This window comes from Hypomesus nipponensis, chromosome 2, assembly GCF_054491055.1.
Source record: "Hypomesus nipponensis isolate SF chromosome 2, ASM5449105v1, whole genome shotgun sequence".
Lineage (NCBI taxonomy): Eukaryota > Metazoa > Chordata > Actinopteri > Osmeriformes > Osmeridae > Hypomesus > Hypomesus nipponensis.
The window spans coordinates 2,254,265-2,279,753 of record NC_140362.1 but is presented as its reverse complement, the minus strand read 5'-3'; the positions used below and the strand labels follow the sequence as shown (position 1 = coordinate 2,279,753).

Here is a 25,489-nt window from a genome sequence, read left to right as displayed (position 1 = left end):
CATCCCCTCATCTTATTGTTATCAGAGCAGCCAGGAATCCTTACCGTCAAAATCTGGAAATGTTTGATCTTCTGGTGATGGCACAGAGTGAGGACGAATGCCTTGGGATTGCTCTGACTGACCCTCAGCAGGAACAGCCTGAACACACAACGTCACAACAGCCTGAACACACAACGTCACAACAGCCTGAACACACAACGTCACAACAGCCTGAACACACGACACACAACGTCACAACAGCCTGAACACACAACGTCACAACAGCCTGAACACACGACACACAACGTCACAACAGCCTGAACACACGACACACAACGTCACAACAGCCTGAACACACAACAGTCAACATCAGAACAAAAGTTCTCTTGCTAGCTCTCTACTAACAGTATTTCCATGTTAATATATGTATTTAACAACTGCAGTCAAGTGCTCTAACCACTGAGCTATACCCTCCCACCGTAATGCCCTGGACCCAACAGTAAGACGATCATGCTCGGAGGGCAGCTTGCAGAGCCTGTCTCACCCGTCAACCTGGCCCTGCTGGTACACCATCCTGTGGGACTCCTCACGTGAGATCCTGCCATGGAACCACAGCTGGGTGCTGTGAATCACTGGACAAGGAGGAGGGAAGAGAGACAGGAGGAGGAGGAGGGAAGAGAGAGAGGAGGAGGAGGAGGAGGGAAGAGAGAGAAGAGGAGGAGGAGGAGGGAAGAGAGAGAGGAGGAGGATGGAGGGAAGAGATGGAGGAAGAGGAAGAGTAAAAGAAGCAGCGGGAGGATGGAGAGCAGGGCAGAGATGAAAAGGAGGAGGAGAGGGTGGAGGAGAGAGACTGTTAGGAGCAGGGATCCTCTCATCACCAGTAGCTACCGGCATGCTGTGATAAATGCATCTCATCTTGCGTAGATCACATTCATAAATAAATAATTTGCTGTGACAATAACGAAAATGTAAGAAACTAACATAGTGTAGACCACACAAATATGCGTGTGGTTGAGTTTGTACCTGAGCTTAAGGATGAATGATGTAAGGGGCTTGGATTGGCTGTGTTCAGTCTCTGACTTTTCTTCTGAGAAACGCAGTCACACATCCACACAAACACATCCACACAAACAACACAGGTTAGTTCCTGGACCAGTATCATGTAAATGTAAATTCATTCATAGCTAGTGACATGAGAAGACTAAACCAAAACCATGGCAACACTGCACTCTGATCCCTCCACACAAACACAGAGAACCAAAGCATAAATACTCAAGACAACATCCATGTAAACAATCTCAGTGGTCTAGACTTTTGCACAGTTGTGTAGGCCTTTGTGTTAGTGGCAGTGTGCCAGCCTCCAGGCTATTATAAATGTTTATGTACCAGAGTGTATATATGTACAGTCTGTATACAGTATATATACTGTATTTATGTGTATACAGTATATCTACTGTATTGATGTGTATACAGTATATCTACTGTATTGATGTGTATACAGTATATCTACTGTGTTGATGTGTATGCAGTAGATCCACTGTCTGTGTTTCTGTGTTTCACCCTCCAGGCGTGAGCCTCCTCAAGCGCGGCACTCTGGGCCTCCACTGGGTTCTCGATCACACGGCCGATACGCCCAGAGAAGTCCATGGCCACCAGGGAGTTTTCCGATACGCTCCGCTAGGGGGCGACAGAGAGCTGACTCGTCACATTGCATCACCGTGGTGATTTGTGGTGGCAGTGTCTTTCTTGTGAATAATGTTCGGGTAGGTATTAAAAAGCTTATAAAATATGCAGGCTTGATCCGTCTTTCTGATGAAACATGAGCGAAGCACCCTACCAAGCCATTTCTGCTCTCTCCCTTCACCCAGTCATTAAGTTTAATAAGGTCTAATCTACTGTAAAGTATTCAATTAGCAAATTAACCAAATCAACGTACTGAGGTGGGGTGGACCTGCCACCTCTGGTGTGTCTTTGGAATGGTGTGTGTAAAAAGAAGAGACTCACCATTGGTCCTGTGAACAGCAAGTTTTTTCTCTGCTGAGGAATCTTGTAGTTTTGATACAAAACGATTCCATACTGCAAAAAGCAACACATCCATGTAACATGAAGACACACCGAACTGATTCACGGTGGACACAAATGAAACAAATTCAAAGAGTTGTCAGCGCATCATGAGGAGCGACTGCACAGGCCCCAGTAATGTCTCTGTCTGAACTGCTTAGTGCACTGACCCCAGGACAGCTGACATCCCTCGCTAACAAAGGCCTGCCGCCATGGCACCGTTACCTTGAAGAGCCGGAAGGCGGTCATCCAGGAAGTACGGCTCTGCTCGTCTTCTGCACACAGTATCCGCAGCTCCCGCCCCTCACAACCGCCTTTACTTGGCTGTCAATCAACACACAGCGACCAATCAGAAAGAGCTATTGTAATGGATGTCACTGAATTTCACTGACGATAGTCACTGTTAACCAGGCCCTCACCCTAACCTAGCCTTCACCCTTACCCTAACACAGCCGTAACCCTGACCTGACCCTAACACCGACCCTGACATAAATCTGATCCTGACTTAACCCTGACCCTAACCCTGACCCTAACATGACCCTGACCCTAACACAACCCTGACCCTAACATGACCCTGACCCTAACATGACCCTGACCCTAACACAACCCTGACCCTAACATGACCCTGACCCTAACATGACCCTGACCCTAACATGACCCTGACCCCAACACAACTCTGGTCCTGACTGTAACACAACCCTGACCCTAACCCTAACCCTGTCTCACCCTTTACTGATTACTCTGCAGGGCACACATCAGTCTCTAGTTTCATAAAGCATCTTTTATTTTATTTTTATGAATAATGAGCAAGGGCCATATCTAACTCAGTGAGCAGTTGTGGTTCATGGGATGACACCTGGGTGGACTAACCTTGATGCAGAACTGGTATTCTGTTGGAGCACAGTGAAGCTTCCTGCCAGCGGTGACGGTGAACAGGTTGTTGTCCTCCAGGTCCGCCAGCAGCTGCAGATGTCTTGGCTCCTGAGGAGAAGAAGCCCACATCAGCCAGAGCCCAAACACCTGTCTGGTACACCTGTAGCTAGCTCACACATTACCCAAACACCTGTCTGGTACACCTGCAGCTAGCTCACACATCCCACCTGTAGCTGGCTAACATAACCCCTTCACCTGCCACTGGTACACCTAGCTCATACATTCACCAAGTGTCATCTCAGTAAAATCCATGGTGACGCACCTTGGACACTCCCTTGGTGGAGATGTAGAGGCCAGAGCGACGCAGTAACACGTAGAGCTTCTTCCAGGACTTCCTGCTAAGCTCCTTAACGAACAGGAAGCCCTGGATCTCCGGACAACTGTTGGGCGCCAGGAGGTTCTGAGGAGACAAGATGGACGCTCTCCTAGTTACGTCACTGATGTGAATTCATCACAGTGATGTGCTCTTGCCGTCATTCAGACTGGTAGGTAGCGGGACAAATCATTTGGATCGTTCCTGTTTTTGGTAAATGGGTGTATCTGTTTGAGCTGTACCTCAGGTGAGTGTGTATGTAGAGTGTGTGTGGTGTGTGTGTGTGTGTGTGTGTGTGGTGTGTGTGTGGTGTGTGTGTGGTGTGTGTGTGGTGTGTGTATGGTGTGTGTGTGGTGTGTGTGTGGTGTGTGTGTGGTGTGTGTGTGGTGTGTGTGTGTGTGTACCTGTAACAGTTGAGATGGTGGAATCGTACCATTGCTTTCCTGGCACCAGGCAACCATGCTCTCTGGGAAAAAGGTCTGTTCAAAATAAAGAGAGAGAAGGAGGGGAAAGAGCGGGAGAGGGATCGAGAGCAAAATGATTAGAGAGGGATAGATCATGAGAGAGAGAGAGGTAGACAGAGGTGGAGAGAGGTAGAGAGAGAGGGATAGATCATGAGAGAGAGAGAGGAGTAGTGAGAGAGGTAGACAGAGGTGGAGAGAGAGTGGTAGAGAGAGAGAGATATAGAGGTAGAGAGAGAAAGGTAGAGAGGTAAAGAGGTAGGGAGAGAGAGCGAGAGGTAGAAAGAGAGATAGGTAGAGGTAGAGAGAGGTATGGAGAGAGAGAGATAGAGAAAAAGAGAGAGATAGAGACAGAGGGCCTAATTTACTAACATTACAACCGCAGCTTAATCTGTGCCTTTGCCCAACCGCAAATAGCGCACGGTGTATTTCCGCATTTTGCATGGTATTTATCAAACCAGATTCTCGTCAGGGAATCAGCGCCTTACACCTCCGAGAGGTACAGAGAGAGATAAAAAGAGGTAGAGAGAGCTAAAGAGAGGTAGAGAGAGAGAGATAAAGAGGTAGATTAAGAGGTAGAGGTAGTTAGGTCGCCAGTTTGATTCCCGGCCGCATCAAAATGACATTGTGTCCTTGGTCAAGGCACTTCACCCTACTTGCGTCGGGGGGAATGTCCCTGCACTTACTGTGAGTCACTCTGGATAAGAGCGTCTGCTAAATGACTAAATGTAAATGTAGAGAGAGAGGTAGAGATTGAGAGAAGTAGAGAGAGAGAGAGAGAGACCTCCATTGACACAAGCAACACTCTCGAGGAAAAACACTGTTGGAATGAAAACCTACCAAGGGATTTCTAAAGAATTCATATTTGGCGTAGTTCTTCCTGAAGAGCAGTCTGCCGCCATCTCCTGACATGGAGGCCTGGACATGAACCACCAGTTCATGGTCTTCAAGACACCTTTCTGAGATAGAGACAGACAGAGAGAGACAGAGAGAGAGACAGAGAAATACAGAGAGAGACAGACAGACAGAGAGAGAGAGAGAGAGAGAGAGAGAGAGAGAGAGACAGACAGAGAGAGACAGACAGACAGACAGAGAGAGAGAGAGAGAGAGAGAGAGAGAGAGAGAGAGAGAGAGAGAGAGAGAGAGAGAGAGAGAGAGACAGAGAGAGACGGACAGAGAGAGAGAGAGAGAGAGAGAGAGAGAGAGAGAGAGAGAGAGAGAGAACAGAGAGACGAGGATAGAAAGGGGAACATTGTATTTAAATGAATTAAATGAATAGTCTTACATACAATTTGGTATGAGATGGAGTCATATGGACATAGACCCTGCAGACATGCAGCCAGCGTGTGGACACTCCTGGAGCAGACAGACAGTTTCTGCTTAAGACAATTCACAGGGACAGAGTGGATTTGAACCTGCAGATGGACAGACAGACACAGAGAGAAGACTGACAGGAAGACAAACGCTCAGGCCTCCTGAACAGGCTGCCACGGGGAGAGGCCCGGGGAATCCCTAAAGTCACGCGGGAAGTCGTGACACAACCAAGGCGTGATGCTCCACAACACCATCAAACTCTTTCCCTATCCCCCCCCCTTCCTCCCTCCCCCCCTCCCCCCCTCCCTCCCTCCCTCCCTCCCTCCCTCCCTCCCTCCCTCCCTCCCTCCCTCCCTCCCTCCCTCCCTCCCTCCCTCCCTCCCTCCCTCCCTCCCTCCCTCCCTCCCTCTCACCCTCCCTCTCACCCTCCCTCCCTCTATGTCTCTCACCCTTCCTGTCTGTCCATTTCTGGAATGTTTTGGCTCCCTCCCAGTGTTAGTCACGGTTGGTCGTGACCATGAGTCACCGTAACAGACTACCTCCTGGCTCCTGTCTGGGGGGGGGGAGGGGGCGTGGGGGGGGGGGGGTACTAATACATCGCCAGGATGAGCAGAACAAATCGGTTACTTCCTGTGGAGAGTCAGGAAGGAGTAACTCTAACTCACACCTCCATCCTGGGGCCAAGGGGCACACAGATTAGTCTCCCAGCTCCACTTTCCTGCCAGCTCAGCGAGCCCAAGCAGGCTAAATCCACCCTGAGGAGAGGCTAACTCCACTCTGAGGTGAGGCTAACTCCACCCTGAGGAGAGGTTAACTCCACCCTGAGCAGAGGCTAATTCCTCCCTGAGGAGAGGTTAACTCCACCCTGAGCAGAGGCTAACTCCACTCTGAGGAGAGGCTAACTCCACCCTGAGCAGAGGCTAACTCCACCCTGAGGAGAGGCTAACTCCACCCTGAGCAGAGGCTAACTCCACCCTGAGGAGAGGTTAACTCCACCCTGAAGTGAGGCTAACTCCACCCTGAGGAGAAGCTAACTCCACCCTGAACAGAGGCTAACTCCACCCTGAGCAGAGGCTAACTCCACCCTGAGCAGAGGCTAACTCCACCCTGAACAGAGGCTAACTCCACCCTGAGCAGAGGCTAACTCCACCCTGAACAGAGGCTAACTCCACCCTGAGCAGAGGCTAATTCCTCCCTGAGGAGAGGCTAACTCCACCCTGAGCAGAGGCTAACTCCACCCTGAGGTGAGGCTAATTTCACCCTGAGCAGAGGCTAACTCCACCCTGAGCAGAGGCTAATTCCTCCCTGAGGAGAGGCTAACTCCACTCTGAGGAGAGGCTAACTCCACCCTGAGCAGAGGCTAACTCCACCCTGAGGAGAGGCTAACTCCACCCTGAGCAGAGGCTAACTCCACCCTGAGGAGAGGTTAACTCCACCCTGAGGTGAGGCTAACTCCACCCTGAACAGAGGCTAACTCCACCCTGAACAGAGGCTAACTCCACCCTGAACAGAGGCTAACTCCACCCTGAGCAGAGGCTAACTCCACCCTGAGCAGAGGCTAACTCCACCCTGAACAGAGGCTAACTCCACCCTGAGCAGAGGCTAACTCCACCCAGAGCAGAGGTTAACTCCACCCTGAGCAGAGGCTAACTCCACCCTGAGCAGAGGCTAACTCCACCCTGAGCAGAGGCTAACTCCACCCTGAACAGAGGCTAACTCCACCCTGAGCAGAGGCTAACTCCACCCTGAGGAGAGGCTAACTCCACCCTGAGCAGAGGCTAACTCCACCCTGAGCAGAGGCTAACTCCACCCTGAACAGAGGCTAACTCCACCCTGAGCAGAGGCTAACTCCACCCAGAGCAGAGGTTAACTCCACCCTGAGCAGAGGCTAACTCCACCCTGAACAGAGGCTAACTCCACCCTGAGGAGAGGCTAACTCCACCCTGAGCAGAGGCTAACTCCACCCTGAGCAGAGGCTAACTCCACCCTGAGGAGAGGCTAACTCCACCCTGAGCAAAGGCTAACTCCACCCTGAGGAGAGGCTAACTCCACCCTGAGGAGAGGTTAACTCCACCCTGAGCAGAGGCTAACTCCACCCTGAGGTGAGGCTTTCCCCATGTGAACTTGGGATCATCACATCTATACCAAGGCTACCTTAACCTGCCCACTTCAAAAGCATGTGAACAAGTGCTCCTTTCATAGGCGCAGACCAGACCAGGGTGCTACGCAGACCGACACGTTCACATGCTCATGAGACACAAAGGGTTTGAGATCCAGAACGACCTGCTGATCATCAGGGTTCTGATGGTCAGGGTTCTGATCATCAGGGTTCTGATGGTCAGGGTTCTGATCATCAGGGTTCTGATGGTCAGGGTTCTGATGGTCAGGGTTCTGATCGTCAGGGGGCTGATGGTCAGGGTTCTGATCATCAGGGTTCTGATGGTCAGGGTTCTGATCATCAGGGTTCTGATGGTCAGGGTTCTGATCATCAGGGTTCTGATGGTCAGGGTTCTGATGGTCAGGGTTCTGATCGTCAGGGGGCTGATCGTCAGGGTTCTGGGTACTGGCTGTTTCTCAGAGCACCCAGTTACCAGAACACACTTCTACATGACAGGGGGAAGAAAAGAACAGGAGTGTGTGTACGTGTGTGAGTGGGAAAGTGTGTGTGTGAAAGTGTGTCTGCGTGTGGGAGTGTGTGTGTATATGTACAGTAAGTGTGTGTGTGCGTGTGTGTCCTATATGTGTGTGTGTGTGTGACCCACCTATCCCCTGTAGAGGGTGGTGCTCCACCAGGGTCCAGCTGTTATCGTCCACACAGTGGCTCCTGTAGACAAGCAGCTGACACAGGTCTCTGGCTGTCATGTTCACTGGGATCTCGAGGGCCTTCCCCATCCCATCCTCACTGCTGATCCTTATCACCTGGAACACACAATACCTTATCACCTGGAACACACAATACTATATCACCTGGAACACACAATACTATATCACCTGGAACACACAATACTATATCACCTGGAACACACAATACCTTATCACCTGGAACACACAATACTATATCACCTGGAACACACATCATCAGTGTGTGAGTGAGTGAGGCAGTGAGTGAGTGAGGCAGTGAGGCAGTGTGTGAGTGAGTGAGGCAGTGAGTGAGTGAGGCAGTGTGTGAGTGAGTGAGGCAGTGAGGCAGTGAGGCAGTGAGTGAGTGAGGCAGTAAGGCAGTGAGGCAGTGAGGCAGTGAGTGAGTGGGGCAGTGAGGCAGTGTGTGAGTGAGTGAGGCAGTGAGTGAGTGAGGCAGTGTGTGAGTGAGTGAGGCAGTGAGGCAGTGAGGCAGTGAGTGAGTGAGGCAGTGAGGCAGTGAGTGAGTGGGGCAGTGAGGCAGTGAGGCAGTGAGGCAGTGAGTGAGTGAGGCAGTGAGGCAGTGAGGCAGTGAGTGAGTGAGGCAGTGAGGCAGTGTGTGCTTGTATCTTTGTGTGTTTGGAGTGGGTGTAGCTCAGTGGTTACAGCATTGGATTACAGATCTCGAGGTCAGAGGTTTAAATCCCCCTTAGTAAGTAACTTTGAATAAAAGTGTCTTCTATCTAGCTTTATACTTGATGAAACATGTAATACAATACAATAAAATATAACTTGAAATGCTATTTTCCCCATGGGAATATAAATATATAAATACCAGTGCTGCATCTAGTTTAGAAGTTACTAAAGTTTTACTCTGTATTTGTTCCTCTTTCAACATTTTATGTAGACGTTTCGTATCAAATTTAAAACACATTTATGAAATGTTTGAGTCTGTGGAGAGGGGATTTTGTGCGTGCATTCGTACCTTAAGAAACAGGAAAGCTTTTTGTGGGAAAATATAATAAAAGTGGAAATAGACAACACTTACATTTAATTCATATGTGAGAGCTTAGTACATTGTCATTATATTATATATGTAATATTATATGCTGTATATTACAGTTAAAGTATACTTATTTTATAGTTTTGTACATTCACACAATTAGTAACTTGAATATATGTTAAGCGTGATTGCACTTATACTTTGTAATTACACTTTCAGTATATTTTTTTACTTGGAAGAGTAGCATATATATATTATTCATAGAAGCATCTGCCTCATCAGAGCTGCCCAGGTTATATACGGCTTTCATCTCCCTCACAATCCACACACACACACACTCACTTCACGGATCAATTAAGATAATTTATTGAAACAATCTAGCAGATCATACCATCTCCTCAGGCCCCTACTTCTGATAAGCTGGTGTCCCAGATACGAAACACCATGAACATGACACCTCTGATCAGACAGGCTTTCACGGTTCCTTTTTTCAACCATCCCTTTCAGCAAAATCAGTGGCTGAAACAGTTGAATTTCTTCTGACGCAGAAAGGTATTTGGTCTTTGATTTAATATTTATGCCTCTACTCAATTCAGACAAAATGTCTTGAATCAGTTTTTCACAATTTTATCATCCAGCTTCGAAGATCATTCAGTCAGACTAGACAGAGAAAGCAAGAGAGAAAGCGAAAGAGAGAAAAACCGAGAAGGAACTAAAAAGGGAGCGAAAGAAACGGATAGAGAAAAAAGAGCAGAGATATGAGAGAGAGAGAGAGAGAGCTCACCTCCACAGTTTGTAACAGGCAGCACTCAGTGGACCACGAAGGCATTTTCAGAGTGAGCTTCCCTCCACAACCGCAATCCTCCTCCTCTCCTATCCCTTTATCCAAAAAACTGTTTCAAAAAGCCTCCTTAACCCGTCCTGACTTCCTCTGTGTCAGGTTGTGTCTGTGCGGCAGTTAGGTATCCGTCACAAAACCCCCTCAGAAGACAGTTGCACCTCAAGTGGCTGCTAACTTTGCTCTGCCGCTTCACAAAGGGTTACACTAAGAGCCAAATCAAACCACACAAGCTAGCCAATCACAGGGCTCGCTCACCCTGATGTAATCATTCCCACACACGCTGACACACATACGCACACACTCAAGTCTGTCATGCACATGCCCAGTCCTCTACACAGACGCACAGTCATGCACAGACAGACGAGCTGTGGCTGACTTGTTTCTGGACTGGGGGAGGGTGGGGGGGGGTGTGTGTGGAGGAAAGTAGAGGGAGGGTGGGGGGAGGGGGTTAAGCAGAGAGGGGGGGGGGGCATGGCCGCCTGAACCTCGAACGATCCCAAGTTTTTCAAGTAAGAGCTTGTTTGCTCAACAAGCATCAAACTTCACTGGAGATTCACCCCTCGGATCGCTCCTCTCTCCGAAGCCAGGTCCTGATACCTTTGTCTCCTGCCGGCTCATGCAATCCACACCCCGGCTGTCGGTCTTTCTAACCCTACCTCTACTCCTGATCCACACTCTCTGTGCCCTGTGGCAGGCTGGGCAGGAGACAGGGGTCTGTTGAAGGAGGCTGGTCGCCCTGCCGCCCTCTGTGCGTGTAAACATGTCAAAGAACACACTCCTCCAGGAGACTACAGGGACAGAGAGCAGCGGAGGTAATAAGTCACAGAAGTGACACGAGGTGAATTCTCTGCTCTAGTTACTATTTAAAGAGAGTGAGGGAGCTGGGTGTGGGGGAGGGGTGCACGTGTGTGGACGAAAGGAAAGGAAAAGTGAAAGAACCGAAGAGACAGAAAGAGAAAGGAATGGTGAGTCAGACAGATTGGTAGACTGTGTGGAACACTGACCAGCTGTCTCGCCCTCCACTCCCTTCCTACACACTCCTCTCTCTCTCTCTCTCTCCCTTTTAACACTCCCTCCATTCCAAAACACTTCTCCCTCTCTCTCTCCCACTCTCTCTCCCACTCACTCTCACTTCTTACCTTCCCCTCCATTCCAAAACACTCCTATCTCCAGGAGAGACTCCCGCTCTCTCTTCCCTCTTTCCCTCCCTCCATTCCTACACACTCCTCTCTCCCTATGTCTCCCTCCTTCCTCGCTCTCTCTCCACCTCCTTCCCCCTCTTCCTACACACTCCTCTCCCTACCTCTCAGTGTCTTTCTCGCTCTTATGGACTTTGTCTCCCACCCTCTCTCTCTTTCTCTATACCCCCTCTCACCCTCTCTCTCTTTCTCTATACCCCCTCTCACCCTCTCTCTTTCTCTATACCCCCTCTCACCCTTTCTCTATACCCCCTCTCACCGTCTCTCTCTCTATACCCCCTCTCACCCTCCCTCTCTCTCTTTCTCTATACCCCCTCTCACCCTCTCTCTTTCTCTATACCCCCTCTCACCCTCTCTCTTTCTCTATACCCCCTCTCACCCTTTCTCTATACCCCCTCTCACCGTCTCTCTCTCTATACCCCCTCTCACCCTCTCTCTCTCTCTCTCTCTCTCTCTCTCTCTCTCTCTCTCTATACCCCCTCTCACCCTCTCTCTCTCTCTCTCTCTATACCCCCTCTCACCCTCTCTCTCTTTCTCTATACCCCCTCTCACCCTCTCTCTCTTTCTCTATACCCCCTCTCACCCTCTCTCTCTTTCTCTATACCCCCTCCCACTCTCTCTCTCTTTCTCTATACCCCTCCCGCCTTCCCCCAGCAACTCAAGACAGTGAGGCGTGTCGTAAGAGTCACAGCTCTCCCCCCCCCTCTCTCTCTCTCTCTCTGTCCGTCTCCCCTCCAGCCTTTACCCCCCCTCTCTCTCCGTCACAGAAACTCAGAGAGAGGGGAAGTCCCAGCATGTCATAAGGCTCTGTGTGTCTCCCCTCCCTCCCTTTCTTCTTCTGTCTGTCTCCCTACTTCTCTTTTCGCCTCCCGTGTAGAGCGTCCGCAGGAACAGCTGATGTGGAGACAGGAAGCAGGATGACATCAACGGGAACGTACCAGTTGACTTAGTAACACTACCAGCACCTAGCTTCAAATGTTACTGAATATATGAGCAAATGTCCGACTGTCTGTTTGAGAGAGAGAGAGAGAGAGAGAGAGAGAGAGAGAGAGAGAGAGAGAGAGAGAGAGAGAGAAGAGGAGAGAGGAGAGAGAGAGAGAGAGAGAGAGAGAGAGAGAGAGAGAGAGAGAGAGGGAGAAAAGGAAAGAGAGAAGGAGGGAGACAGAGAAACTTCCTGTTTTAACACTGCCCTCATTCTGCCGTCCGTCTCCATTCTCAGGACATACTTGTGTGTGTGTAATATAATCCCCAAAGGGAAAGGTAAAAGAACACACACATACACTAACACACACACACAGGCACACACACGCACATACACACACTCTGACTCAAGCTGCTCTGGGCTCAGGGATAGCCCTGCAAGTCCATGTCTCTGGGTTGGTTATCAGGTCCATGTCTCTGGGTTGGTTATCAGGTCCATCTCTCTGGGTTGGTTATCAGGTCCATGTCTCTGGGTTGGTTATCAGGTCCATGTCTCTGGACTGGTTATCAGGTCCATGCCTTTGGGCTGGTTATCAGGACCCTGTCTCTGGGTTGGTTATCAGGTCCATCTCTCTGGGTTGGTTATCAGGTCCATGCCTTTGGGCTGGTTATCAGGACCCTGTCTCTGGGCTGGTTATCAGGTCTTTGTGGGGCAGTTTTTTATGTAACCTTGAGAACAATCCACATCCTTTGACGGACAATCCTGTTCTATTCTACTGTGTTCTATTTTACTGTGTTCTGTTCTACTGTGTTCTATTCTAACATCTAACAGACAAAGATCCTGGTCTTGCCCCTGCTTCTAATCCATCTCTCTCAAATGATCCACTTACCCAACAAGAAACAGCCATTGATTAGGTGACTTGGGTTTGCCAGAATCCCCCCCCTCTCTCTCTCTCTCTCTCTCTCTCTCTCTCTCTTTCCTGCCCCCTTTCTCCCCCCCTGGCGATTGACAAGTACCTCTTTAATGACTCAACTGTACACTGTGGTGGCGGTGTGTGGTCTGTGCTGTACTGGGACCAGTGACATACACTAATGAGATTTGCGAGACAAGCCCCCTTCTGAATGAGGCCAGTCAGGGTCTGGAGTGTTCCAGGCTGTGCTGCCAGAGAGCTGCCTGCTCCTAACTCAGTCACTCCATAAACTGTGCTGACTCATGATGTGGAATTCAAATGATTCCTTGTTGTCTAATTATCACGTCAAATTAATTTTCAGTTAGCCCCAAACTGAATTTTCTAGGTCTGAAACAACCATAGGGTGAGAGGGTTCAATCTTGAAACAGAGCAACCGTCTTGTCATTCTGCTCCTGGCACTCTGCAAACACCACACACTGTCAGCTACAGCCCCAAACACCACCAGTGTTGGGTAACGTTACTTTTTAAAGTAACTAATTACAGTTACTAGTTACATTCCTTGTAAAGTAACTAGTTACGTTACTTAGTTACTTGCTTTAGAGATTAAGGCGTTAAGTTACTTTTGCGTCACATTAAGACAAGTATTTTATTTGTAGGACAATTCACCTTGGCCACTCTTATGCCCAGAAGGCACATTTAATGGGTTGACCTCAGCAATAGCACATATTGTACTGAATATTCAGTGTCACTCACATATAACATGATCAATCCTCATTATACAGCAAGACAGACCGAGGTAATAATCCACTATAATGAAAAGCAATATTTGCATTAAGTTTTTGAATCAAGACACTCTTTAATTAATAAATAATGTTGTACAATGCCAGGCAAAAGTCTAGTAGTTAGCTAGCTCTACAATTTACCAGGGCTAGGTTTGAATCTAGCAGCAAAACTAAGCTAAGTTATAGCTAGGTATATGGTAGCAAAATGTTGTTCACTTATGTACTGAACCAGACTATTTTACTTACTGTAATATAATCCTAAACCTAAACTACTGAACGATAATAAATAAATATTTAGCTGGTCGGCTCCATGACGTCGGGTAAATTGGGCTTGTGAGACTGCTTACCAAAAGAGCGAAGGGGAACCCATTGTCTAGCAGATAAAGACGTTTTCATAGGTACCTATAGCGAAAAGTAGCCTCAACTTTCCTAGACTTTTAACTACATACTGAGGGCTCGTGACCAAAATACTAAATTAAGTAATGTGTTATTGTTTGAACAAGGAACTAGTGACGGATTCATTCAATTAAATAAGTAACGTGTTAAGTTACTCGTTACCTGACAAAAGTAGTCTGACTACTGTAAGGCGTTACCACACACTGACAGCTACAGCCCCAAACACCACACACTGTCAGCTACAGCCCCAAACACCACACACTGTCAGCTACAGCACCAAACACTGACAGCTACAGCCCCAAACACTGTCAGCTACAGCCCCAAACACTGACAGCTACAGCCCCAAACACCACACACTGTCAGCTACAGCACCAAACACTGTCAGCTACAGCACCAAACACTGTCAGCTACAGCACCAAACACCGACAGCTACAGCCCCAAACACCACACACTGTCAGCTACAGCACCACACACTGACAGCTACAGCCCCAAACACTGACAGCTACAGCCCCAAACACCACACACTGTCAGCTACAGCACCAAACACTGTCAGCTACAGCACCAAACACTGTCAGCTACAGCACCAAACACCGACAGCTACAGCCCCAAACACCACACACTGTCAGCTACAGCCCCAAACACCACACACTGACAGCTACAGCCCCAAACACTGTCAGCTACAGCCCCAAACACTGTCAGCTACAGCCCCAAACACTGTCAGCTACAGCCCCAAACACTGACAGCTACAGCCCCAAACACCACACACTGACAGCTACAGGCCGTTATACGGACGCTGTGTTCGATGCAGTTGTTAGAGAATTTGACTGCAGATCAAGAGGTTGTGGTTTCAAATCCCCCCTTCCAGTATGTTGCTTTGGATACAAGCTAAGGTTAAACAAATGCATAACTTTGAACTAGTGCACTGCCTGTTGTGGGGGGGGGGGGGCACTGGGGGGGGGGGGGGAGGGGGGGGGGCACCGGGGGGCTGGTTCTTTTCAGGCCACTACAGATCACTGTCCATTTGTGGTCGCCCCATTGGGCACAGATAAAGGATGACATCACTGCACTCTGATAAACGGAATTGCATGAGCACTCTGTGTCCTGTGCTATCTAAACTGTTGCTGTGTGTGGTAGTGGGGGGGGGGGAATTAAAAGGACTGTGTACTAACCCAGGCTAACAGCAGACCAACATAAACACAACATCCTCCTCAAATCCTGCTGCACTGGGTTACAGGGCTTTACCTTTAGGCTTGTGTGTTCCTCTACCAGCTGACTGAATCCTGGCCTGGTATTTCTATTATGTGTGGCCTTGTTAGTGCACCTTATAACCATGGTAGCGCTGGACTTTGCTACAAACCACCGAAAAAGACAGCAGAGGGCGAGGAGCGTTCAGAGATCACAGCTGTGCAGAGTTGCTCACACAACAACTCAGCACCTCGTTTAAAGCAGGGGCCCCAAACTTTTTTCTGCAAGGGCCAGAAAATTATTCCTTTCTTTAATGTGGGGCCAGGTCAGTCTGTTACAGAAAATTACATGGGCCAGAGTGACAACCAGTATTATTATTATTTCAAATGTATTTATTATGATAGATTAGTTTATTATTTTGTTATGCACCGTACTTACGTAATCACATTTACGCATATTATGCATATTAGTCAGTGTGAACTGTATTTTTGGGGGGGCGGTCCAAATGCTTCGGCCCGCAGGCTGTAGTTTGGGGACCCTTGGTTTAAAGTATCTCTAAACGCGCCAGTTTCAGCCTAATCACGCACCTTCCCAACATCAACAATTCTGGTGAAAGGATGTGAGTGGGTGGGTTGTGAACACGGCCTAATTATCGAACCATTCTGTGATATGACAGAGGTATAAAAGGTACACATGTTTCACCACTAGGGAAATAAACTGCTGGGATCTACCAGCAAACAATAAACAACAACACTTTTGCAAATATTCGTTGGAATCAAGACTAGGAGTTCAGTCATAAGTGAGCATTAATCATAGTGGGTTAACTGAAAAAGTTGAAGAAAAAAGGAGGTAGTTAAACGTTAAGCTTGAGTTCAGAGCTCGGAGATTCAAGTGGTCTGGTTCAGCCCAAAGTGTCTGTCACCTCTGCACCCTGCCAGCTAATCCCCTGGGAGCAGCTTGTTCCGCATGCAAACATGGAAAAATACGTCCTGACAGGTGAAACCAACCAGTCCAAACCACAAGCCTGGCCCCCATTCAACCTGCGTCTATTAACAGGCTCTTAAGTAATCTCTGAAGAACTAAATGGTGCTAAACCCAGTCTTTGAGGAGATCCCCCACACACACACACTATGACACGGCATACACCCATACTGTACATATGACATAATAACGTTCAAGAATCACACAGGAGGGCAGGTTCGGTTGTCTCCTTCTCACAAGCACTGGCATGAATAGGAAAGGAGGCGGCCATCTTGATGAGGTTGGATCAGCTAGTTAGCATGCAGCTGGAATACAGTCCCCGGATCTCTTATCTGGACTGTGTGACCTGATACTGTGCAAGGAGAATGCACTGCATGAATGTAAAGGCAGGGTAGCTACGTTTTGTAAACCTAGCAATTTTGACTTGAGTTTGAAAGGATTCAAACCACATTATCCCACCTCCTCTCTTCAAAACCAATAATTTTACTGTTCAATCTTGGATTTGTTGGTTGCTATCATAATGTGAGGTTTATTTTAGTAAAAATTACAAAAAGTGCTTCAATATTACCTACCCTGCCTTTAAGACAACTACTTACCCGACTGAAAGTTTTGTTTATTGAAGTTCAGCCAATAATGCCGACTAATAGATGAAAATGAATATCCCTTGAAACTTAAGTACAAACTGTTATTAACGGCCTACAGCATTTAGCAACACATTGAGGACTTGATCTGCATTCATACTTGGCTTCAGAGACATTCTTGGAATTATTAGAAATTAGTGTGCGTCTGTATGCATGCTAGCAATGGAATATTATCTAAAGGGAAGGTTTTCTTCAACACGTATCCCAGGCAGGTTAAATCAAGTGGTTTCCCAACATACAACTGAAATGTGACCAGTGAGTTGGACCCTTCCCCTTTAAGAGAGCACATTCCCCTTTAAGAGCATAGAGATGATAGCTTGGTTGAGAGCGGCAGAGGAGGAGGTAAATAACGAGAATCAGATGGTGGCCTGAATGCTGTGTAACAGAGTGACAGAGTGACAGAGCAATGAACCCTGACAGGCCTGGCCAACAGTCTGCACAGCGTTCTCGTGCATTTATCTCTCTGTTAGCCTGGTTCTGATATGCCCAGTTCTGCTAGGCCAGTTCTGCAAGTGTGGAATAAGATCAAGAGATGTTAGGAAAGTGGTAGATAAGTTTACACTGGTGTAGGGGTGGGCAGTATGAACGGTATAGAAATATACCGGTATGAATTTGGCCTACGATATGGAATTTGACTATACCGTGCTGACCGCGGTAGAGCCTTCCAGAATCAAGATTCTGCTACATGCATAAATGTAAACGTGAATGTAAGATTCGTCACAGCCCCATCACACCAGGCACGGCATAAAATTACTGTACGGGACTTTGACGCAAGTATCACAATCAATCAACCCAAACATCGCAAGCAATCTTTCGGATCCTCATCAGTAGCCTATTGCACTGATGGAGTACAGTATCGTTTTCGGGCTTTACCATTCTGTTAAATATGACAACCTCCAACGTCGACAATTGCCGCATGAAAGAGTGTAGCCATGCACGCAATAAAGCCAGGTTGGTTAGAACTGTGAAATGTTTATTGTAGGCTAACAGAATCGACTTTTCAGCCAAGTAATAATTTGTGGAAGCTAGCTCACTACAAATATTGAACTAAGTTTTCTTGTGATCCCATAAATGTAGGGTACTGTTGAAAGCTACATGCGAGCTCTTCTTCCGTGCGAAAGCACTGTAAAAGTTGTACAAATTCAACTAATGCAAATGTAGCACCGGTGCAGATTACATTGTCATGACATTTTGAGAAAAATGAATATATCGTGATATATACCGTTACAGTCCGTGCTTCAGAATTTCGTTTTAGGCCATAATCCTGGTCATGTGACTGAAGAATCCTCCAGTGTTAAGGTCACCTTTGGACTGAACATGGCTAATGTCTTCCAAGAACAGAACGCACACACTCTAAAACCGAGGCAATCGCCATGCCTACACAACTTGGAGGATGACATTAAAACAGGCCAAGGGAAATTCCAAAGACGATCTTAACCTCTCCTCAGGAATGACAGGGGAAAGTGACGGGGAAGTGCAAAATGCCTGCACTACAAATAATACATGTGTTTTAAACTAACAGCAGGAGTGTCGTTAACGCTTCATTAAATGTATTCATGGTTTTTGTTAGTTTCAAATATATTATTGTATATCAATTTATACAGGCCGATAAGCAGTGTCCTGGGTTTGCATGCCCCCCCCCCCCCCCCTCTGTCATACATCACTTAAAAACGATCCAATAAAGCATAGTAGAGACAAATATATCTATATATTTCCATAGCTATATACATAAAACTACTCCAGACACTTGACGTTTTGTGGATCATGCGACGTTGCGACGTGTCTGTCTGAGGTGAGGAGTTGAGGGTGTCTCACGTGTTTTCCAGAGGAGGGTGGGCAGGGTGGGAGGGACCCGGGGCTGAGGACAGGGGAGCTGGCTGGACTGCACAGCTCTGGGAAGGGGTTAGGGATGGCTGGCAGGGAGTAGGTCCTCAGCTGCTCCTCCTCCTGCAGTCTCCTGGTAAAACACACAGACAGACAGGTCAAAAGACAGACAGGTCAAAAGACAGACAGACAGACAGGACTGGTCAACACCAGACAGACAGACAGGTCAACACTAAACAGACAAGTCACCAAACAGACAGACAGACAGGTCAACACCAGACAGACAGACAGGTCAACACCAGACAGACAGACAGACAGACAGACAGGTCAACACCAGACAGACAGACAGACAGGTCAACAGACAGACAGACAAGACTGGTCAACACACCAGACAGACAAGTCACCAAACAGACAGACAGACAGACAGACAGACAGGTCAACACCAGACAGACAGGACTGGTCAACACACCAGACAGACAGGACTGCTGACAGAGGAAGCCTGCCTTGGTGAATGGGTGGTCAAATCGAAGCTCTAGGAGTGGATTGTTTGGAGAGGATTGTAACCCTAACCCAGACAGGCATGGAGCTTGACTTACTCATACCCTTCAAAATCCATCAAAACATCTTCAGCTGTTTCCATTCACTGACCTTCACATGACCCCCAAACAGGTAAACTGACTCCTAAACAGAGCTAGCAGCCGTCAACTAGCTAGCTCCTCTCAGCTCCCCTCTGCATTGACCCAGGTGGCGTCTGAGCTGGGATGGCTAGCCGGCTCCAACATTTCTCCACTACTTGAGCCGCATCCGAGGGGAGTTCAAAAGCTCCGATCCTTTTGATGTTGTCACATGTAAGCTGGGGCGGGGGTGAGATGGAGGTCAGGGCTGCATAATCTCCCAGTGTGTGTGTCCTACATCCACTAGATCTGGTTTCTCTGGGCCTTGATACACAGACCATGCTGAAACCAGACACCCTCTTTATTCTGGACCAAATAGTCAAATCAGCACAGACCTGGTATATACCTGGTATATGCTCCAAAAAGAGTCATTTGCACTACTGCATGCACATAATACACCTTAGTTCTATTCTCGTGTGGTATTCTACTTCGGTTACGTGTTTACAACGCAGGCTCCTTGTAATATACTAGTCCTGAGCACCCCATTACTATGCTGTATCACAAACATTGTGCCGTTTTGACTCTGTGTTTGACCAGTGTTATGTGAGTGGTTATGAATAAAATCAATTTAACAGCTAAACCAACCTAAATGAACGTGTGTGTTTGTCGAATGTACGTGTGTATGTGTGTGTACCTGAAGGCAAGGATGTGCATTGGCTGGGACCTTCGCAGGTTTTGTTTGGGCGACACAGACTGCAGTGTGCAGGCCTCTGTGGTCGCGGCTGGGCGCTGCGATTGGCCGTTCTGCAGTAAGGGGGTGGAGTCAGTCAGCAGGCTGCATGTGGTGTATAGGCTCTCGAAGGAAGAGTTCATGTCATTCACCAGCGCCTCCAGATCCACATCGTCATCTGTTGGACAAGGAGAGCAGTCACACATCTGACGTTCAGACTGTTGACACTGTGATGTTTGGCTTCTGGTCGCCAGTGTTGATTCTGTGCTGAAGCCCTGGGGTGTGTTGCATGAAAGGCACGCGGCATCTAAACACTATTAACCACACACACACGTCTGTGTACTTCCTTTAACCTCATAGATACAGAACACTGAGATGGGTGAGGTATGTCAGAACACTGAATTGGGTGAGGTATGTCAGAACACTGAGATGGGTGAGGTATGTCAGAACACTGAGATGGGTGAGGTATGTCAGGACACTGAGATGGGTGAGGTATGTCAGAACACAGTAAAAGAATGGGCTTGTAGAGGTGGTGTACTTGAGTACAAGCTTCTAAAGCAAGGCTCTTGCTCCCTTTTCTGTGCTGCAGTTACCCACCGCTCCAGTAGGTGGAACACAACTCCCACTCTGTCATAAACAACAGGAAGTGAATGTCCATGGAAGACAAAAACAATTCCTGCCAAATTCCTACCATTTAAATCTCATACTTTTACTTTTAGTACATCTGCAACTGCCTTTACAAAGTATGTTCTGCAGGCAGTATGCATAACACAACTTTGCGCCTTGAATTCTGGCCCTCTTGTTCGTATGTCTGTCACAGTTCGTAGCACAAAATTGTAATAGTGTTGAAAAAATTTTAAGCAAAAAATGTTTCCGCAGAGCTGACCAGAGAGTTGCTGTCGGAGGGCAACCAGAGCTCTGCTGTTGTTACTTTGTAATGTCTGTAATTAACACAGGCTGAATGATTGACTGATTGAATATTAGCTACTTAAGGTGAATTCTCTTTCAGCCTGTGAATGCATCAACTCCCATGCTAATGCCGAAGCTATCGCTAAAGCTTACATCAATGCTAACTAAGGTTGCCTTCCTTCTTGGTTATCCCGGGATTCTTCTCTTTTTTCGAAAGACCGGTTATAAAAAATGATTTCCAGAGACATGAATTTTTGTGATTATTATAAAACGTAATTTGATTTCCTTCTACTGCTATTCCACGAGGAGTAACCCTGCGCCATGCCTCATTTAATTTTTTTACATATATGTATGAATACAGCCGTATCAAACATGCTTGGGTATGCAGCCACACCGACGATCAGTTTGTCCTCCATCTTGAAACTGTGAAAACTAGAAATGTTTAACATGACCAACGGTTGCTACGTTACAAGAAACAGAACAACAAGCCTATTGGCCATCGCTCGCGAAAATCTCTCCTCATTTACATAAAGTTGAGAAAATCTCAACTCGAATCGCTTGGATCGCGTCACGTCGCTACCCACAATGCACCATGCAAGCGATTCGCCTGGCTCCATTGAAAATGAATGGGAGGCATTGCATCGCTCGCATCGCGTTGGTGTAGTGGACACGCACCATAACCCTAAACCTCCCTAGAGAGAAAGAGAACAGAATCAGGAAGTGATTAAGCAGAAACGCAGGACTGTCTCTGTCTATAAAAGCTTGGTGAGAGTTTGGGGATTACGATTTATCCCTTTCAATCAGAATGTTTCACATGCTGCACCTTAATCTACAACAGTCCTTCTTTCCATCCCCTCCGCCCACCCACCGTCCATCCCCTCCAACCACCCTCCACCCTCCCTCCATCCTCTCCACCCTCCCTCCATGCCCTCCACCCTCCCTCCATCCCCTCCACCCCTCCTCCATCCCCTCCACCCTCCCTCCACCCCTCCTCCATCCCCTCGACACCTCCTCCATCCCCTCCACCCCCTCCACCCTCCCTCCATCCCCTCCATCCTCCCTCCATTCCCTCCAGGAATGTCCGGATATTGTTGCCTACCTCGCTGTCACAGATAACACTTAGCCGTACAGCATGGCCTCTATTCAGACCCTGGACCCTCTAAAAAGCAGAACTGGACCTTCCCTTCTAGACTTAAAATCACTGTTTGAATTCTCCAACCAATCAGATAGGATTATGAGTGCATTCGTGGTATTGATGGGATTTGTAACCTAATAACTGCGTTCTGCATGGGGAATAGCCAGGTCATATTGCCTGGGTCTGTGTTCTAACCAGTGTGTCGGGACTATCCAAAACAATTCTGATGTCGCAATTATTGTGTAATCACAGTAAATTGGGCAGCATGCAATGCTTATGCATAGTCGTTTATTTTGGAATGTGAATTTTGAAACCAAATCCAAATGAGCCGGAGGGGTATAGCCAGGTTGGTATGGTTGGTATAGCCATGGTACAGACCCCCCCCCCCCAGAGAACTGACCATGGTACAGACCCCCCCCAGAGAACTGACCATGGTACAGACCCCCCCCCCCCAGAGAACTGACCATGCTACAGACCCCCCCCCCCCCCAGAGAACTGACCATGGTACAGACCCCCCCCCCCCAGAGAACTGACCATGGTACAGACCCCCCCCCCCCCAGAGAACTGACCATGGTACAGACCCCCCCCCCCCCCCCCCAGAGAACTGACCATGGTACAGACCCCCCCCCCCCAGAGAACTGACCATGGTACAGACCCCCCCCCCCCCACAGAGAACTGACCATGGTACAGACCCCCCCCCCCACAGAGAACTGACCATGGTACAGACCCCCCCCCCAGAGAACTGACCATGCTACAGACCCCCCCCCCCCCAGAGAACTGACCATGCTACAGACCCCCCCCCCCCCCCAGAGAACTGACCATGCTACAGACCCCCCCCCCAGAGAACTGACCATGGTACAGACCAACCCCCCTAGGGAACTGAACATGACAATGTACTTTCTGCTCCAGTTATTCCCCTGATGGCACAGTGAGATTACTGCCCCTGGCCCAGCCACCACGCCCTCCTTGTCTAACTCCCACGCTGGGGCAATATTGTGCTTAACTCTCACGCTCCGGTTAGCATGGATGGATTTTGTAAAGCACAATTAGATAGAAAGCTTAATTATAATGGCACCCTGCGTCTTTACAAATCAGTCTTTGAACTGCTGAATTGTTTACAGTGGAAGAGCCCTTGTATATATCCCCCCCCCCTCCTATCAGAACTTAATGGGCGAGGACCTCTGGTGTAGCAGGCGTCTGGGCCAACCCCCCACCCTGGGCCTGGTGCACACACGCTCACACACTCACACGCACACACACGCTCACACACTCACACGCACACGCTCAACAATATGAGGGCCCATGAAGAACATTCTTCAGAATGACCCTATACATGTCCTTTTCTTCTCTCATGCACATATGCAACTAAACTTATGTACATACTAGACTGAATACTGTACTGCAGGGATCCCCAAACTACGTCCCGCGGGCCGAATATGGCCCGCTCAACAAATTGTAATAAAAATTAAAAATAATAATCAGTTCACACTAATTAATATGCATAAGTAATTACATGTTTTTATTTCAATAGCAATGAATATTCATTATGATAGTAACAATGCTCTTTTAATAGGCTATATATCCCTTGTTATATAACAAAATAATAAATTAATCTTGCATAATAAATATATTTAAAATCATAATAATATCTCCACAATAATACTGGTAGTCACTAAGGCCCATGTAATTTTCTGTTACAGACCGACCTGGCGCCACATTAAAGAATGGAAAAAGAATCTGACCCTTGCAGAAAAAAGTTTGGGGACCCCTGCTGTACTGGTTTCATATGTGTATGGGTGATGAAAGCACTGTATATTTTTCTGGATTTTTTTTGCAGATTTAAAGTCCTTTGTTTTGGTTATGTAAGGGATAATGCCCAACGAGGTGTCGATATCATCCAATAATAGACGAGGCATTCCACTGTTGCTTCCGCGGAGTCCATTATCAAGTGATATTATACACCTCGAAGGGCATTATCCTGCTTATACCATGGTCGCTTCCAAATAAAATGATTCCAAATAAACATTGATTAATATGACTGTGTTTAAATCAGCATATATACTTTTGCCACGGGGGTGCCACCCCTCAAAATCTCCTGCCGCCCTCTTGCCACGGGTGTGCCACCCCTTTTGCCACCCCATGAATATTGTTGAAGAAACCGCCCCTAATGAGGTGGTGGTGCAACGGATGGCAAAACACAGTTTGGATCAGGCAGCAGTTTGGAATCACAGATCAACACAGTTTGGATCAGGCAGCAGTTTGGAGTCACAGATCAACACAGTTTGGATCAGGCAGCAGTTTGGAGTCACATGACATCACTACCTGCTAAAGGCGTGTTTACATATTTACCTACTACGCAAATACATTCAAATGGATGCATTGTAATTCTGAGCAATGTCCCTAGTTCCCCCTAATTTTTGAGTGCACACGCATAAACACACACACACATTCTAATGCAAACTATCACACCATGACACTGCAGTCCGTGGCGGCGCAGAATAATTGTTTGGGGCTAAACTACGCTGGCGCTAATCCATACAGTTGTGGGGCTCAAATCAACGTCAGTCAGGAGAGCATGATGTTCAAAAGGGCTACATGGAAATGGAACGAGTTGGCTTATCCTGCTCTGTAATGTTCTGGGTAATTCCATGATAGAGCTAACACCATTCTTGGTGTTGCTGTAGCTCACCCAAGCCATACCCTGCCATTGCCCATACATGCAAGGAACATACTATTATGCCATATGCCTAAGGAGAGGTATATAAGTGGTAACAGGAGTAATCCTTCATTTTTTCCAGACAAAGGCCTTTGAACATTTTACAGTTTAGACAGCAGCACAAACCTTGATGGTTAGGGGAGTTCCGATTGTTAGACGGCTGGAAACGTGGTCCAATTAGATCTGCTGGTTTGTGATTGGTAGACTGCTGGAAACTTGGCCCGATCAGTTCTGCTGGGTTGTGATTGGTGGTTCGGTCTACTTTGTCCTGCTGAGAGAAATGCCAACAGAGTGTCACAACAGAGTCTCTAGCACAATCCTCAAACACACCTCCCTAAACGACAACATGCAAATGTTTGAGGCAATTCATCTGCTCCACTCTCAGGGCTCTGCCCTGTCCTCCTCCCTTCACTCTCTCCTCCTCCCTTCACTCTCTCCTCCTCCCTTCACTCTCTCCTCCTCCCCTCTATTCTGTATCCCTCCCTCTTCCTCCTCCAGATGTCAACAGAGACAGTGGGTGAAGGGTCGGCCAAGGGAGCGCATGCCTGTCAGGGACACGTTCTTCTTGCCATAAGGAGAAGCTCTAACCACTTCCTCACATCCATGCAGACCTACAACAACTGCAAGAGAGAAAGAGACAGACAGAGAGACAGGGAGAGAAAGAGAGAGAGTGATCAAACCCACCCTCTCAGACGTCGGTGCAGTTGGATGGGTCCAGTTACCAGACTGACTAATCCCCCCCCCCCAATGAGGTATGAGGAAAAGACAGCCTGTGCTTACGAAAGGTTCAGGTCACCCATCG

The 25,489-nt window shown here is 47.9% G+C and overlaps 1 protein-coding gene across 10 annotated transcripts in view; it reads right to left on the bottom strand.

The window, feature by feature from the left end:
* The window catches only part of LOC146300363 (growth factor receptor-bound protein 10-like), a 44,791-nt gene that overhangs the window by 3,529 nt on the left and 15,773 nt on the right, over positions 1–25,489 (bottom strand). For 4 of the 10 annotated variants that reach the window (XM_084702250.1, XM_084702251.1, XM_084702254.1 and 1 more), the window contains 14 exons: positions 24,814–24,958; positions 19,892–20,105; positions 18,575–18,716; positions 7,824–7,980; positions 4,588–4,706; positions 3,691–3,765; positions 3,236–3,373; positions 2,911–3,021; positions 2,266–2,364; positions 1,984–2,055; positions 1,540–1,656; positions 1,003–1,066; positions 524–611; positions 45–138 (listed from right to left, as the gene is read on the bottom strand). In XM_084702250.1, the coding sequence (XP_084558376.1) occupies positions 45–138; positions 524–611; positions 1,003–1,066; positions 1,540–1,656; positions 1,984–2,055; positions 2,266–2,364; positions 2,911–3,021; positions 3,236–3,373; positions 3,691–3,765; positions 4,588–4,706; positions 7,824–7,980; positions 18,575–18,716; positions 19,892–20,105; positions 24,814–24,958 (1,635 nt within the window). Of the gene's footprint in view, positions 1–44; positions 328–523; positions 612–1,002; positions 1,067–1,539; positions 1,657–1,983; positions 2,056–2,265; positions 2,365–2,910; positions 3,022–3,235; positions 3,374–3,690; positions 3,766–4,587; positions 4,707–7,823; positions 7,981–18,574; positions 18,717–19,891; positions 20,106–24,813; positions 24,959–25,232; positions 25,308–25,489 lie in introns of those variants that run through there. The other 6 variants (XM_084702255.1, XM_084702249.1, XM_084702256.1 and 3 more) reach the window with 5 other exon arrangements.